Source organism: Lepidochelys olivacea (genome assembly GCF_965140295.1).
Source record: "Lepidochelys olivacea isolate rLepOli2 genome assembly, chromosome: 1".
Lineage (NCBI taxonomy): Eukaryota > Metazoa > Chordata > Testudines > Cheloniidae > Lepidochelys > Lepidochelys olivacea.
In genome coordinates this window covers 255,088,128-255,106,251 of record NC_140411.1, presented here as the reverse complement: position 1 = coordinate 255,106,251, position 18,124 = coordinate 255,088,128, and the positions used below count along the sequence as shown (strand labels likewise).

At 39.3% G+C, this 18,124-nt stretch overlaps 1 protein-coding gene across 1 annotated transcript in view; it reads right to left on the bottom strand.

Annotated features, from left to right (window-relative positions):
* The window catches only part of RIC8B (RIC8 guanine nucleotide exchange factor B), a 62,649-nt gene that overhangs the window by 40,156 nt on the left and 4,369 nt on the right, over positions 1-18,124 (bottom strand). The window contains exons 2-3 of the mRNA XM_084613702.1: positions 15,291-15,338; positions 302-910 (exon numbers count right to left, since the gene is read on the bottom strand). Coding sequence (XP_084469828.1) covers positions 302-910; positions 15,291-15,338 — 657 coding nt within the window. The remainder of the gene's footprint in view (positions 1-301; positions 911-15,290; positions 15,339-18,124) is intronic.

Sequence of the window (18,124 nt, the reverse complement as noted above, 5' to 3'; positions counted from 1 at the left end):
ATATATAAAAACCTTAAAAAAAATAAAAAATTGTATTACACCATCCATCCAACCCCCACTGTGTAGTTACTTTCCTCTGGAGGACCTCAAAGTTTTTTCCTAACATTAAGGATTCACCACCTTTTTGAGGCCCTAGTTCAGAAGGGCACTTAAGCATGTGTTTAGCTTTTAAGTACTGTCCTAAACAAGGGAATGCCCTGCTCTGATGACTGGGCAATTGCTTCTCCAATTTAAGTATGAGGTGGCTATGGTTCTTGCAGACAAAATAAGCCCAATCAAAGAATTTAAACTCAGACCTTACCTCACTGTGAACATTCCAACTGTCAAGCGTCACATTAAAGAGAGCTTTGAGTGCCTCAATGGCACAATCTGTTTCTTGTAGCGATAAAGGAGATCCATCATGCTCTTCAGCAGCTTTGTATTTGTCTGTCCATCTTATGCTAAATGAACTTTCCAAGGCTTGAGTCAAAACCTGCAACCCTTGTAGCTCATGATGCAACTGTGACCGAATCTCTGTGTGCAGAAGTGACAGGAGGAAGAGAAGGCGCAAATCAAAGCATTTAATGGCATCAACAAACTGTTGGTCCTTGCATTTTTTCAGTAGATTGCAAAGCATAGCTGCAAGGTTCAGTTCCAAACTGAGCTTCTGTGCAATGGCACTATTAAAAACTATGTTACAGAGGCATTTTAAAGCTTCCACTATAACAGGGAAATTGGACACATCCTCCAAAGAATCTTCTGTCATGTCCAGCTTTGCCAGCCTCATCAGGATCTGCATGTTTTCCTTTGTTGTCACAGGCACTAAAACCTTCTTATCTCTGGAGAGAATCCGAAGGGCTTCAAGACAAGCAACTCGACATGAAGTTTTTGTGTCTTTTTCGAGGATGTTTAAGATTCCTTCACACAGTTTCTGTGGACACATACAAAAAACCCCCAAAATTTTAATCATTGTGAATTTGAATGCAAAATCTTTTACTACTGTCATCCATCAAATCATAAAAACTTCAGCCACTTTCTTCAAGGAACTTGTTTTTGGTCATATTTTATCTAGGTCATTATTAGCTTTTCAAAATATGAACTGCTACAGAAATATTCAGAGAATATCTTTAAAGGTTTTCTTACACACACAACCAAAATAAATGGATAAAGACAGAGATGACAGCACATCTCCTAGTCATAAGCATGCTGCCAGTTTCACCTGGGTTCTATACATTAATCCTATTGGGTCACAGCAAGACTTTGGTTACTTTTATGGAAACAGAGGTCCTTATAATAGACCATTACATTTTTAGTTTAAAAAAGAAATCATCCACATCATAAATATAAAGGGAAGGGAAGGGTAAACACCTTTAAAATCCAGAGGAAAAGCCCTTTCACCTGTAAAGGGTTAAGAAGCTAGGATAACCTCGCTGGTACCTGACCAAAATGACCAATGAGGAGAAAAGATACTTTCAAAGCTGGAGGGGGGAGAAACAAAGGGTCTGTGTCTGTCTGTGTGATGCTTTTGCCAGGGACAGAACAGGAATGGAGTCTTAGAACTTAGTAAGTAATCTAGCTAGAGATGCGTTAGATGATGATTTCTTTAAATGGCTGAGAAAATAAGCTGTGCTGAATAGAATGGATATTCCTGTCTTTGTGTCTTTTTGTAACTTAAGGTTTTGCCTAGAGGGATTCTCTATGTTTTGAATCTAATTACCCTGTAAGGTATTTAAAAAGAATGCCCTCTGTAAAATCAGAAATGGTACTTTTTCTTCTATTAAAATTCTTCTTGTAAGAAACTGAATGCTTCTTTTCATTGTTCTTAAGATCCAAGGGTTTGGGTCTGTTGTCACCTATGCAAATTGGTGAGGATTTTTATCAAACCATCCCCAGGAAGGGGGGTGCAAGGTTTTGGTGAGGATTTTGGGGGAGGAAGACGTTTCCAGATGGCTCTTTCCCAATAATAAACACGGTTAGACGTTTGGTGGTGGCAGCGAAAGTCCAAGGGCAAAAGGTAATAGTTTGTACCTTGGGGAAGTTTTAACCTTAAGCTGGTAAAAGCAAGCTTAGGAGGTTTTCATGCAGGTCCCCACATCTATACCCTAGAGTTCAGAGTGGGGAAGGAACCTTGACAATCCTGTTCTAGTCGTCTTAAATATTTGGAATATAGTACATACCTCTCCTACTAAGCTTGAAGCTAAATGGTTCTTCATGTGCATACACCTCTCTTATTTGAGATTTAATGACTCAGTCAGATTCAAAGTTGAGGCAAACTCAAACTGGTATTTAATAGTCTATATGCTGACAGACAAAAGAGGGCATATTAAAACTAGCAAGATGAGACAGAGTGGAATGTAGACTTTTAGTAAATTAAGGTAACTAATATGCAGTCATAGCTAGGAGAGTTACAATACTACCTGCAAAATATAGTGCCAGGCCAAGCTGATCAAGAGACTCAAAGATTGTCCAGTGATCAAAAGACAGAATGCTATACTTATGTTACAAGCAGTTGTTAATTTGCATTGCTGCTTAGAAAAATGTAAGTGATTTAAGAATCAGAAGGTCAGAAAAACAACATTTCAATTACAGAAAGATTCTAAACACACTATTTTCTAAAAACCTAAAACAAACTCAGACAAATCAACCAAGAGAGAGGAAAGACACAGTAGAAGAGAGTGCATGACCGAACAGGGCTCCATACATTTTTTATTGCTACAAATTCAGGAAGACAATATTACTCATGGATGGCAGAGTCACGAGTCTAGTTATGAAAGTCTTCGCAAATAAGTGGCAATAAAAGATTTACTGCACCCTATACCACCCAGATCCTTTGGTTTTTGCCCTTTAAATCTTCCTCTGCTTCTTGTCCCTTGACGTACGTTAGTTACTAGTGAAACAGTGTAGTCACTAATCTGGGTAGTTCTTAGTGACATCCACTGGTGCGGTATGAATCAGTTTATGATCAGAAATATGCGCCATGTACACACACTTCAGTTTTTTAATTAATACTAAATATATTGTAACAGTTTCCTACTTAAGGAAATGTTGCAGGAATTGGATTTTTCAGCACTAAAACAAATGCTCACCACCCAGACTGAGAGCTAGAGAGGAAAGTTTCACTGGACGCGATCGAGGGAGTTTTGTTACAGTAATGATTAAGAAAATGAAGAGTCATGTTAAAACATATTATTCAACTAAACTAGGCAGGTCAAACTGTGGTACAATGCTGTGTGATACATCACGTTGTCAAACAGGAAAGCATATGATATTATAAGCAAAACGTGAGACAAGTTAGTTATTGACTGTCACACACAGCTACTTAGTACACTGGTGATGTTTTGGTTTAAAGACCTACCAGTCTGCTGCATTCTTCGCCTCTAAAAATTTATCTGGAAATCATTTTTGATAAGCACAGATGGGGTTATATTTATATCATGTATGCCAAAAGAGACAGTCACTAAAACACAGAATTTCAGTCTCTCTGAAATACTTAGTATTGTTAAACCATGGCTATGAGTTATCTGGAAATCAACAAGACACATAAAGAAAAAAAAAAAGGAAGCTTAAGAGTGGGCTTTTCAGAAGCATTCAACACTGGCCTAACTGCTTTCACTGAAGTTAGTGATAAAACGCTCTTTGACTTCAGTGGGAAAAGTTGGCCAATGCTGAAGACTTTGAAGATCTCACCCTTAAAGTTTTTTTTTTTTAAAAATAAAAAACAAACCAAAAACGATCATAGTTCAGGAGAAATGGTCAAATCAACCTCTACAGCTCAACTGACTTTTCACAAATATTTTAATTCAATTAAAAAGTTTTCTGTATAATTATCTTTGCTTATAAATCAGAAGCAGCAGTTACTGAACCTGCTAGATTTTGATAAATAATCCAGACAAGAGAGAGTGGGCAGCACTGGGGACTACAAACACAAACCTGCTAATAGCAGGAACAGAATAAATTGACCCTTTTTCTGCTAGAGTGATTCAGTCAAGAAAGCTCTGTCTCTGCTGACAGAGTACTGTAATTCACAGTGGCAGAAAAACTGTGAACTGATCCAAACTGCCACCGTGAAACAGCATTGTAGGAGAGGTGGTCTCTGAGATAACCAAGTGTGGGCAATTTTTTCCCCCTTTTTGTTCTTTAATAGTGGTAGATAGAATCCCATGGATGAGAATAAATAGGTTGTAAAAAGAGGTGAACAGCAATTTCAACAACTGTGGGACTGGCAGGACATATTGGGGGCATTGCTGAAAGATGGTAGAGTTAAGGTTGCATGGGCAACCTTAACTGTGCATTTCCTGGCTTTCAGAAATTTGAGCTTTGCTCAACTCAATGTTCTGCAAGGAAAGACTACTAGCAACCTTATCTCTGCATTAACAGTTTGCCACTGAATTTCCCAGTTTTTCAATCAGGAAAAATATATGTTCTTAGTAGTCATTTAGACAGTTGTACATATTATGTCCCACAATTTGAATACCAAGCCAGCTAGCCCATTCTCCACACATCAGCTAGGCTCCACTAGCCCTGTTTTAGCACATCTCCCAGCCATGTTGCTGACCCATTCAATGTGTTCCCTCTCCAAATTACCCCCCACTACTGGCTTTTTCTGATCTATGCAAGCTCAGTTTAGTTTCTTGTAGCTAGTGTACAAACATGCTGAGAACAAAAAAACATAATGAGCGACATGAGGAAGGGGCTTTTTTGCTGTTCCCCCTAGAGAATCACTTTCCATTTGGATAATATCATGAACTTGAAAAATATACTTTCCATTACTGCCATATACAAACCAGTAGCTGAACACCACTAGCTTATTGAGTATAACAGCGTGACTATGGATGGTTCACTGTTACAGGAACTAACTGGAATTTAAGGGTGAACAGCAAGAGTTTTGCTAAAAATAAGTATCTGCTTCCAAAATTTGCTAGGTTCTCTTATATACAATGTACTTGCATTTTTGAGTTACAACCAAGGGACCTAAAGCATAAAGAGGCACCCTTTTCAAATACACATCTATATATTATTCTACTTTGATGCGAGATTAAAGAAAATAATTTGCCTCTGCAACTACCTCACTCTGAACTGCTTGCTGATCCTATTTCCCTGTACCAGAGCAGACACTGTCAAAAATGAAGGAAAATCCAGCAAAAAGTAGTAATTGAATGTTACCCCAAAGTAATGTGTTTTTAAACCATCTTCACTTATCTTGCCTCTTATAAGCAATGCAGTTGGGCCCGATCCCGCATTCTTTTGCGCACCCTAAATTCCAATGGCAGTTCAGCAGGCCTAAGGAATGCAGTTTAGGATCCTGGTAGGTGTGTGGAAAATTCCCAAACTCAAGCCTAGCCATATACCTTTGTTGAATTTTTAATCTAGATTACCAGTAACTTCAAGGATCAGGTCTTCTGCTTTAAAGCTAAATTGATATTGGCTCAATCTTAAAGATTCATGATTTTAATGCAGCATTGTAGAGGCAGAGGATTTGACTTGGGAGGGTGATGGAACATCCACCTGCTTTTAAAAAAAGATTAACAATTTACACAGTTATATGGTTTTGGTTTTTTAGAAAATGTCCATTTTAAAAAGGCCTCAAACAGCTAAATCATGGTCCAAGTTGTTTTTTGGAAAGGGGAGGGGGAGAGCAGCGATGGTGAGGAAATCAGTCACATCACAGGTTTGCTATGAAGTTTCATGAGCTTTATAGTTGAGAGCGCTGGCAGCACCCGCATCTTTGGCCTCAGGGATTATGTGCCAGAGCACATGATGTTCCCAGTCACTTGAATAAACGGTAACTGGCATCAAGTCATTCTGCCTTCTCCTGGACTGACATAAGTCTCTGTAGTTCATTGTGTCTTCTAACCAAGGTTTTTCATAGTTTTAAATTCTCAGTTGATTTTAATTAAGCTCTCAGTAGGGGGTTCATGAGATGGGCAAGTTTTTAATTTATTTAATACAACCTACTTTAGCAGCTGCTCAGAGGGCAGAATGTCAATGAAGTCATTAGGAACACCACACAAAAAACAGATGCAAAACTGGGTCCCATAAAAAATATTTTTTAAAGGGGGTGTGGTGGGAGACAGGCTAGTGAATTAAAAATAAAGAAACAGTGAAATAAGTATAGTAGACCTCATTCTATATATGCCCCACAGTTTTGCATTGACCACGCATAACGGATTATAGAATTTGTCAAAGAAAGAAGTTCGGAGTTTCTGGCAATCAACTAGGAGACAGTTAGGGATTTTAACATCAAATAAGGTTGTTTGGGATTGCTGGATAAGTTGAATAGCTGGCTATTTCTGCTAAAATGACCAGCATTTTATGGCATTAGGTTTTGGAGCGAAGCATCTATTGGTCTGAGTGAGAAAGTGTATACTCTTTACATGTACTATTTTAAGCTCAGTGTATTCTCAAGATGTCAGTATTGCATTGGTTTCCTTTCAGTGCAAGTTATTTTCATAGTTCTGTCAAAAATAATACATGAAAGCTTAGATTCTGGAGCACAATTCTGTAACAGTGGCTAGCATTCACAGCAAATTCTGTGGCTGCAGAGTCGCAGAATACAGAGGCCCCAACTTCTTTTTTTTAAAATGTTTAACAATGGTTTCATTTTATATCTGTAAATCCACTTACACAGAGCATTGTGTCTTAAACGTTGTGACAGCAGCTAATTCAGTCAGCATGAGTTCTTCATATACACCTATTTTTTTTTGTATTTTCTTGCATGTTTTCTCAATGGTGCCAGCTTCCATATATGTACGTCAATCATAGTGTATATATTCAGCAGTGGCTCTCAATCTTTCCAGACTACTGTACCCCTTTGCAGGAGTCTGATCTCTCACGTGTATCCCAAGTTTCACCTCACTTAAAGACTACTTGCTAACAAAAATACAAAAGTGTCACAGCCACTATTACTGAAAAATTGCTCACTTTTTATTTTATAATTGTATGGTAAAAATGAGAATCAATTGGAATATAAATATTGTACTTACATTTCAGTGTATAGTACATAGAGCAGTATAAACAAGTCATTGTTTGTATGAAATTTTAGTTTGTACTGACTTTGCTAGAACTTTTTATGTAGCCTGTTGTAAAACCAGGCAAATATATAGATGAGTTAATGTACCCCTGGAAGACCTTTGCATACCCCTGGATGACAACCACAGATATATAGAGATACAGCATTCTAGATTTCTGAGAGCTTCTGAGAATTAACTACATTCTGAGTTAAACTAAAACTCCAGTTGGTTCTGAAATGGAAAACGCTGAACAGAATATAGAACTGCTGAGCTGTTGGTGAAGTTAGTAGATTCATATGAGTGTGTGGTTAAAGGGGATTGTGGTAACATGTAATTGGCAGGTGCTAGGGGCACATTTAAAGCCCCAAAACACACTGACATGAGGATTCTGCTCCACCATGCTTGCAGCGACCCACCCCTGCCCCCCAAGACAGCAGAGAGGGCAAGACTCTTCAGTGATCTGGGGACCTGACAGGCCATGTGGGGCTGGCACACAAAGGAAGGAGGAAGACACTGTCTGGAGGAAGCTGGGCGGGCAACAGTTCTAACATAAAGTAGGGGGAGATAGGGAGCCTAGAGATGGGGAAGCAAGAAAGAAAAAAAATCTAGAATTAAAATGCAGAGAGACAGGGTCATTTCTACCATGGAGTGCATGACAGCAAGAGTTAAAGAAGCACAGGGGTTATGGTTTAAAGAAGTGGCTTTGTTTTTGGTTTTGTTTTTTTTACAAATGTGATAATCATGTGGAAAAAATTAAGTGCTAACCAACCCATCACATACAAAAGTCAGCTGATAATTCACAAAAAAGTAAAGCAGAGGAAGAGAGAAATCCATGGTTAGAGAAACAATGCTACCAAAGTTTGAATAGCTGATCGTAAAGGAATTAAGAGAAAAGCAGAAATTACTCCCCTGCTGAAGTTTTGGGACCACAAAAAAATAACTTATTGGAGCTCTTTTTGCATTTGGCTGCTGCTCCTTGACTATTTAAGCTCAATTTTTTGTGTGTGTTAATATAAACAGTTTTCCTTCCTACCTTGATGAATTTACTTCCTCTGTTTCAGCAAAAGTATTGTTAAGCTTACAAACTACTTCTGGTCGTAAAAAGTCACTGAGAAATATGACAACATGTTAGGAGACCACAGCTCTAGCCACAAAAATGCTGCCATTTTCCCAATTTTAAAAAAATGTCACTGTTGACCAAAAAAACCCTTAAGATTGCTACCTCCTGAGGGGGTTCCAGGCCCATTACAAGTTAACAACAACATTAGGATATCAGGCTGGTCATTTGTTTTACTGAAATACTCAACAGAATGGTTCTACAATTCCAGCCCAATTCAGTTCACTACCCCACACAAGAAAAAAAAACACGTTTCAGTAAGAGACAGCAGGCCTAGGTTCTGCAACCGCTAGGATACTGTAAAGTCATCCTCTGGCTGGAGGGTCCTATAATACTTAGGCAAAACAGGTAAATTATGATCCCAGAAGATCAAATTTTCATTTTCAGTTCGGTTATGCTAACAACTTTTTTTTAAATTGAGGTGTGGCATTACCTAGGGGTCTGATTATCCTTTAAGCAGATTTGTTAAGAGCCCTACAGATATGCTTTATTTTTTATTTCCATTCACAACGGGCATGTGTAATTCTGCAATATCAGCATGCACTGAGTACACTGCGTGAGATGAAGTCAAGTGCCTCTAGCTCCTAAGTACTTATAAGATAGCGATATACACCAGAGCACAGTAATGATTAGATTTTAAAAGAGTTAATAAAACCAAATTACTGACTGAGATGAGTCCCATGTTTCTATGCCATCCTTGTTTGATAGGCTATTTTATTGTTTAAAATTTTTTTTTAAATCGTACGCGCTTGGGATGATTTTAAGACAGACAAGAAAAACAGCTGAAAACTTTAAAAAAATCAAGTTTTCTATCATGTTTCTATTTTTTTTTTTTTAGACAGATGGACTCCTCTGTAAAAAAAGGTAAATGTGTACATATAGTATTTCCAAATCTCTCAACTAATTTTTATGCACTTGTCATGCTATGCAATGCAATGCAACGCAACTTCAACAGCTTACCCAATGAAAATGCAGTGCCTATCCTCCAGGTCACCTTTTAAACTCTGTGTATATTTTCTTTCTTCTGTATGCAAATAAAGGGTTCAATCCTGCCATGCCTTCCTCAAGGACTACTCACAAGATTTTGTAGGACAAGTCCAAATAGCACAAAACTTAAAATGAAAAAAATCATAATTTGCCTTAAAGTTAATGGCCACAACTGAAAGAAGTGTGTGCATGTTTTCCTGAAACTGGATTTCCAAGGAACTTTGCTCCTAGAAGCCCTAGTTCATACTGTCTCCCATCATGTGCGCGCGCACACACCCCCCTACACCTAGACTGGAGAGAGAAGGAGAAAGGATTCATGGAGACACCAAAAATACTTCAAATACGTACTAATAAATTTGCATATTAAATCAATGACCCCAATCATGCCTCACTGTGGCCATGTTTGCAACATTAAGGGCTTGTCTATACTTTCTGCTAAATCAGCACTGCTGCAATCGATGCAGCGGCAGCGATTTAGGGGTCTGGTGAGACAAGCTAAGTCAATGGCAGAACATTCTCCCATAGAGGTCTGTTCTCCACCTTCCTAAGAGGCGGGAGGTAAGTGGGCAGGAGAGCATCTCCCATCAACATAGCGCAGTGTAGACACCCTGTAAGTTGATCTAAGTTACGTTGACTTCAATTATGTAACTGAATTAGTGTAACTTAGGTCAACTTACAGCGTTAGTGTAGACCAGCCCTAAGTTTAAAGATTATGTTCCCCTCAAGACCTTGTCTGTTAAGAGGATTCAAAGATGGCTCTCTGATAGAACATTTTAAATAAAGGTCCTGACTAAACACCATTTTGCTGAAAGTAGTGTAATAGTAAGGAGAATGGACTGCAAAAAAAATGCTGTAAAGCACTCAGACAACCCTGCAGCATATAGCATGATGCCAACAAAGCACATTAAAAACTTAAAGACATGATCTAGTTACACACTTCTAAAGTTATTTGAGCTGAACTAATCAATTCAAATTAACACTTCTAAAGTTATCTGAGCTAATCAATACAAACATACCTGCAGTTATTTGAATTTTGGTGACGAACATGGATGCTTATATTTGAATATGCAATCACTTAATACACTTTTAACAATCCCTTCCACAGGACTACAGGTTATAGTTTCAAATCATGCAATGCTACCACAAGTTAAAAGAAAATCTGAATCCTTATTTAAACAAGCTTTTAGATGAACAGCTGGAAACAAGTTTCACAGCTAAAAGGAAGGGTGTCATATAAGATGTCAAGAATGAAGGAAGACGAGACACCACCAGAAAATTACTGAGAGCATGGAACAGAAGCCAAGTCAACAGGAAGGGAATCAGAGAACTAATTATATAGAGGGACTTGTGTATTATTTAAAGTTCTTGATTTTTAGTTGAGTTTATATAGAGACCTAGAATGTCAGTGTATATAGTAGTCACAATATATTTAAAACATTTTCAATAGAACTGTGTGTTATTTATTCATAGATATGTCAAGTCGTCTTAGGTTTTTATTTATATAGTTTAGAACTATGATTAAGATTGCAATATATATTAACAACTTTGATAGTTAGAAATTAACATCTTCAGGTACCAAATCTAGTTTTATGTGGAAGTATGTTGGATATTAAACCCACTGTACCCTTAAACATCCCACTATACTGATACTAAAAATACCTTTTTCTAGCTTTTATGTGTTGGGTAAATTCACATATTGCCTTGGAATCCATTTGTGCGCTTGACTCATGAAGCTAGATTGTTCCTGTATAAGTGGTCTAGATCAGTGGTTCTCAAACTGTGGGTCAGGACCCCATTTTAATGGGTTCGCCAAGGCTGGCATTAGACTTGCTGGGTCCTAGGGTTGAAGCCCAAGCCCCACTGCCCAGGCCGAGGCCAGAGGGTTTCAGCCCTGGGTGGTGGGACTCAGGTTATAGGCCCCCTGCCTGGGGCTGAAACCCTTGGGCTTCTGCTTTGGCCCCCCATTCTGCATGGTGGGGCTCAGGTTTCAGTCCCCCACTCCTGGGGTTGTGTAGTAATTTCTCTTGTCAGAAAGGGGTCACAATGCAATGAAGTTTGAGAGCCTTAATTTCCTTGAATGTTCTTGTTCTTCAAGTAACTGCACATGGCAACTGGTTCTTTGAATAACTGCACCCACTTATGGTGTCCACATTCCCCAGAATAGCAGTTCAGAATGTTTTCTCTAGCAGTGACTAATAGCGGTCATGCATGTGCTCCCACCACCCCTCCTCACCCTGTCCCCAGGGAATAAAGTGTACAGCAACCTCAACCTCCATTCAGTTCCTTCAAACTGCTTTAAGTAATGAGTTGGAACACCAGTGTCCAACTGTATTATTGATTAACTTCCAGCCTAAATACTCAGTAAACAGTTTGTTTATAGTTGGTTACTTTTTACTGTTTCAGTTAGCAGCAGGTTAGGAAAAAAAAAAAAAAAAAAAAAAAAAGGAGTGCAGCTTTCGGTAGAGCCTAAATTCCCAGGTTTTAAATCATGCCAATCCTGGGGGGCGGGACCAGGGGAGAAGGAAATATTCCTCTCACTGATACCCAGACAATAAAGGCATATGTCATGGCTGAGGAACTCCCAGCTATCCCAGATAACTGTACCATTTTCACACCCTTCAAGAAGTGGACACAAAGGGAGAAGCAGTCTAGACTGAACCTTTTTCCTCAGGGGGCGGGGGGGAGGGGGGAAGGGGCCACAAAAAAACCATGAAAGCTATGTTAGGCTCTGACCATAGACAAAAGCTTCTTCTTTCCTGAGACAGTCTTCCAATTCTCCTGTCAAAGTTGTGACACCAAACTCACGGGCCAGGAAGCAGCTGAGGCAAACTCAGGAAGATCCATCAAAACAGTCCTGCTTCCAAGGACTGAATAGTTCTGACTCAACATCAGCTCCAGTGCAACTGCAGAGGGAAGCTTTAATCAGCTGTTCTCAAACTTTGTTGCACCACGACCCCTTTCTGACAACAAAAATTACTACGTGACCCTGGGTGGGGAGGACCAAAACCTGAGCCCTGCACCCCGAGCCCGAAGCCAGAGCCCTGCTGCCCCAGGCAGAGGGGGCCGAAGCCCAAGGGCTTCATCCCTGGAAGAGGGGACTGTAACTTGAGCCCTCCACAAAAAGAAACAAGGGTACCAGTTATGAAAACTTCTTTGAAGCAACACATCAGTAAAATTAAAGGATGCAAGTCCCACTTTTATCTTTCAGTCTCCTGTCATGGTTCCTGCATCAGTTTTCTTCAGCCAAAGACACCAATTCCTCTGCAGCTTCTGACAGGAGTCTTCCATTAAAAAGAAATATCAACGGAGAGAAAATAATAATGAGAAGAAGCTTCCTATTACATCTAAAGATGCTCATTCTCACTATGCTCCTTGGTTTCCTCTGAATTGGCCACATCTCTTTCCATATGGCCACAATACTCAATTTCAGGAGCAAGTTCTCCCACAATATATGGGAACTATTTGTGACTCACAGGCTGCAGACTCTCAGTTCTAATCATTTTCCTTGTCTAGTTGGAGACACAAAGGAACATATTTTAAGTGATGATGAAATACCTGCTCATCGGGACAATCATTCTGATCCTATACTTGATTCTTCTTTCTTACCTGATGAAATCATTGCACAGGCTACTCCACTTTCACCTGATAATTTTAAAACTTTTCAGGAATTACTGAAGCATATAGTACACACACACACACACACACACTCACTCTTCATTTGGATATAGTTCAGGAAAAAGCATATAAACTATTTGATATTCAACAATCCGCAGCCCAACTGCATTAGATGCTGCCGATTCTGGTGCTTGTTCAATGGCTACAGGTATTGTAATGCAACACTAGTCATGGTTATCTGCCTTAAGTTTTACCAAAAGAAGTTCAAGCAGCAATTGAAGACTTGCCATTCAAATGGTCAGAATCTGTTCAGTTCTAATATTGATAATCTCTGCATTCATTACAAGATTCAAGATCCAAGCTCAGATTTTATAGAATTTCAAAAACAAGGAATTTTGTCCTCAGTCTTCCGTCTCCAGATATAGGAAAGCTCAATATTCTTTTTTCATGTTCTCAACACCAGAGGCCTTCTGTACAATTAAAGAAAGATCTACATATTAAAAGAAGTCAGCTCCATTACCCTCTCCTGTACTACTCAGTTGGATCAGGCACAGAGACATCAGATTCGAAGCAGTGGTCAAGGATCTTTTACAGACACTCCCCCGACTTATGCAATTGTTCCATTCCGGAACGCCTTGCGTAACTCGAGTTTTGTGTAAGTCAGAAACATATATCTGACATTACGCCAACAAAAAAAAACAACCCCAAAACACTCTTTATTTCTAGCTTACGGAGCTTCTTCCAGAAGCGCAGATTTGCATAAATCAGGTCTTGCGTAACCCGGGGAGCGTCTGTACTAATCTAACAAAGATCTATGCCCTTTTACTTCACACTCTGATTCCTGTCTATTTTTTTTCCTGCAGGCTTGGATGCCATTCACCACAGATTGATGGGTCCATCAAGTAGGCAAGGATCGTTATGCCATTCAATTTCAAACCTTTTCTTCCTTCCCGCCCCATTTCCCAGTTCCTTTTCAGGGACTATTCTCATGAGAATGCCACATGCCAGCAGATAGAGGACCTCATCAAGTTAGGAACATTAGAATCAGCACATGAAGCTAGGAGCATTAGAATTAGTACATCAGAATGGCTTCTATTTTCTTTATTTCCTCATACCAAACATACAGTTAGTCCTCAGGAACCTTAAATACATTCAACACACCAAATTCCACATGGTAGCTCTCACTTCAATTATCCCAGCACTAGATACCATGGATTAGTTCATTACCCTCAACTTGCAGGACATTTATTTTGATGTGCAAGTGCACTCACAAATGCCAAGTTTTATGGCTCTGGGGAGTCATTATCCATTCTGGCACTTCCTTTCAGAAGGTCATTGACACTGCAGGTGTTTATGAAGCACCTGCCAGGACTAGCAGCTCATTTATGCTTATAAGCATTGTACATTTACTTTTATCTGGACAATTGGCTTGTAAAGGGGAAGTCACGAATGCAAGTCATAGCAGCAGCAAGCAAAGTGATTATTTTTATCTCTGGGTTTGGGGATCAACAAAGTCAAATCTGGATCTGTCCCGGTCTATAGGAGACCTCTGATTAATTCTAGATTGAGAAGCAGTGAGGACATTCTTTCTACTGAAAGTATTTCAAATAAAAAAAATTTTATCCTTCACATCTGTACTTACCCTCTGCCTACAATAAGAAAGAGTTGAAAACTTTTAGGCCATATGGCTTCGTATATGTTTGTAAATCCAACTGCCAGATTGTGTGTCAGACCATTTCAAGCATGGATCAAGTCACCTTATAAACCAACACTCAATGATTTGTCATTAAAAGTACTGATTCCTGATCAAATCCTGGAGCCTTGATGGAATGATAGACAAAGGGAAATGTATGTGTGGGAATTCCATTTGCTTCTCTAGTCATGTCTGAAGCTCAGATAACCGATTTATCCAAAATAGGCTGGGATGCACATATTACTTTTGTCCTCGTGGCCTCTGGTCATGTCTAGAACCTACGATTCACATAAAACATACTAGAACTGAGAACCGTGAGATTAGCTTGCAAAACCTTTCTGCTTTTCATCAAGGACTCTTCAATCCAAGTTCTCATGGACAATTCTACAGTTACATATTATACAGACAGAGGTTGAGATCAGACCATCTTTTTCAAGAAGCCACAAAACTTTCAGAATGGTGTATTGAGAAGCACATCAGTCTGACAGCTCTTCATTTCCTGTGAGAAAAAATGGTATTGCGTACTCACTAAGTAGGCAGATGTCTTGTCTGATGAATGGGAAATGAAAAATTTTCTATTAACCCAAGTCTTCCAAGAATGGGGAATTCCATTTGCTTCTTCCTCCGGTTGAGTTAGTGGTCCCTTAATTTATTTTTCCTAATCAGAACCTCCAACAAGATTACTTAGCTCTTTTGTTATTTTTCTTTATCAGTTCTTCTGGAACTCAGTTTCTTTTTCTGACAGCACAGCAAGGCAAAACATGTATGTCATAGCGTGACAAACTACACTCAGTTGTATCACCTCAGTGGTAGTGGACTCTAAACACAGAGCAAAGGAAAGACTGCCTGAAAGGGGGCATGCACAAGTAGAAAGGTTTGTTTTGCTTACCTTTCTTTTGTCCTCATCTGCAGGATCAAATTTGAAAGTGGCCCTATTCTGGGGAAAGAAATAAATTAAATGTAAAATAATTGCCATAATCTGATTAGAACAAATTTCAGTTTTAACATGAATCTCAGTTGATATGGTGCAAAGGACTTTCTTGAATCATGTAATCTAACCCACTGCATCCAACTGTGAGGCTACAGTAAGCTTGCAATAAGTGCCTCTAAATTGTTCCCCAATTACCTCTATAGTTGTAGTATAAGCCTGGATCTTGGAGCTATGTAGTGCTAACCTTTACTCCCTCTGTTGTCATGGCCAAGTCACTTAGGGCCAAAGACTGACCCCATTGAAATCAGGGATATTTTTGTCAAACTTCAATGGGCAATGGAATCAGGCCAGCAAGATAATACCTACTTACACACAAGGGAAACTGCAGTTATCTCCATCTTTTCACCTTATACAGGTGTTGAGGATTAGTTCCATGTGTAAATCAGCAAGGCTATTTAGGTTTCAGAGTAACAGCCGTGTTAGTCTGTATTCGCAAAAAGAATACAAATAAATATGTGTATAAATAAAGTCTGCTGCAGTTTCCACGGCATGCATCCGATGAAGTGAGCTGTAGCTCACGAAAGCTCATGCTCAAATAAATTGGTTAGTCTCTAAGGTGCCACAAGTACTCCTTTTCTTTTTGCAAGGCTATTTAGTTACTCAGGCTTTACAAACGTAAGTGGTGCATCTCATTTGTAGGTTGGGAAATTCTGCTTTAGGTTGATTTTCCCAGTTTGGGTATTTTTAAAATAATTCATCCAGAAAATGCTGATTCAAATAAGAGTGAGTACAGTACAAGATCTGTTGATATATTTCTTCAATTTTTAATTTTTACTGGTTGTCTAAATGCATTACCTAGTGTTCTTTTGTTATGGGTACAATTAAGTGTGAGGAAGGTGTGGTCTCACAGAACTTGAGCTAGTGATGGACATTAGTTCTATTTTAGAAAATTCTGAACTGTATTAATCAGCACTCAAGTGGCAAAAAATATTGTTAGAATTTTTTTTTTAAACTTGAGAACAGCAATTAGTTATTTAACAATATTTGGTCTTTAAGAATGCTAAAAAGAGATGGAAAGCAATAGAGTGTAAGACTCTTGCTAAGCTATTTAATTTTATCTAATGAAGTGAACGTTGATCTTTACTATCTCTGTCCTTTAACACCATAAGAGGAAAAAATGACAAGCTGCTACCTTTCATACAAATGATCCAAAGGTCAAGCATGACTGCCTTACATGGCTTATCTACAGGCACTCTCCCTTGCACGGCACCAAGCATGCACCTACGTTGGCAAAAACTGGACTAGATGTCACTATCTGGACTCACTATCAAAAGTTATCAGCATCAGTCTCTTCAAGTAACAGGCTCTCAAGGTCAGATGAGGATTGTTTTACTGTTTGCATTGTTGGGCAGGTCTGATGTGAGGGGAGTAAAAAGAATCTGTAAAGCTGTGGTAGCTGTTTTTAACTACACTTAATGACCATGAAGGTACCAGCAGAAAGTCTCTGGGTAGGAAGACGCAGAGGACAGGCTTTGGATATGTCTTTAGGAAACAAAATCTGGCTCAGTATTAAGTGGGACTCCCCCAAGCAGAACATCTATTAGGGCTAGATGGGAAGAGTTCACCACCTCCTCATCACAGATGTCAGAGTGAAAGAAAGGGGCCCAGACCTTGGCAGTATCTTTTTATTGATACGACGCCTTGAAAAGACTAGAGAAACCTTTACTGGGGGTAAGGTATCTTTGAGCAAGAGAGAAAACAAACACATTTGGTGTGCCCATGGCAGATGGGGCCATGGAGTGGGAAGAGAAGGAATGAGCATCTAAATAAATGCTCTTTTAAACAGCCATCTGCAACCACCAAGAAACAACTCTTAAAAGTTAGACACACAGAACTGGGTCCTTCTATTAAAGAAATAAGTTATCTGCTGCTTTTAGAATTTGCTGGGTTTTCTTTTCTTAAAAATTTGAAAAGTGTGCCCAGGGTAATAGGTTGTTTTTTCCACGTGCCTTAACAAATCTAGCTAACTATCAGTTTGTAATGGAACCCAGACACTGCGATGTTTTCTGCTTCTGCCTGATTATGCCTTAGAGGCTAAATAAATGAGACACAGAAACACTGTGGTAAGACTTCTTTGTAAGGACCATAATAGGCAGGGGATGGGTCAGATTGGGAACATGTTTAGAGATTCATTCCTGCAGCCCAAGTTTTTCTGGAATACACAGCAAAACCTCCAGTCATCAGAAGGAGAAACTTTAACCACAGCTTACATGCTAAATCCTACTAAGGAAAGCTTCCCAAGCCATTCCCTGCCCCAAATGAGTAGGGGTTGGCATGTCTGACCAAGTGAGGGATTTTTTGCTGGGTGGGGTTGTTGAGAAGGGAGGGGGACAAACAGAGATAAAGTATTAGATATTTATGTGCATTCAGACACTGATTGCATATACGGAATTTAACAAAAATACAGTTCTCGGCCTTACATTCCTGCAGTCTGCCCCTCAGGCACAAACCCCCGTACCTCAGGTGACAGTTATCTAAACCCTCTGTTGGGCCACAGGCAAGTGAATTCCAGAGCAGAAATTCACACACAGGTGATACCTTGACAGTAGCCCTAACGGATACAATCAAGTCTATCAGCAATTAGGCAAGAACATGCTGAGATACTCTGCTCAATCTCCAACAAAACCCCAGGTAGCTGGAGGCTTCTGCTAAAATAATCAACAGTAAAACTGCTACTGTCATCATTAAACATCACTCAATAAGAAATTGAGATACGTTTCTATCCATCTCAT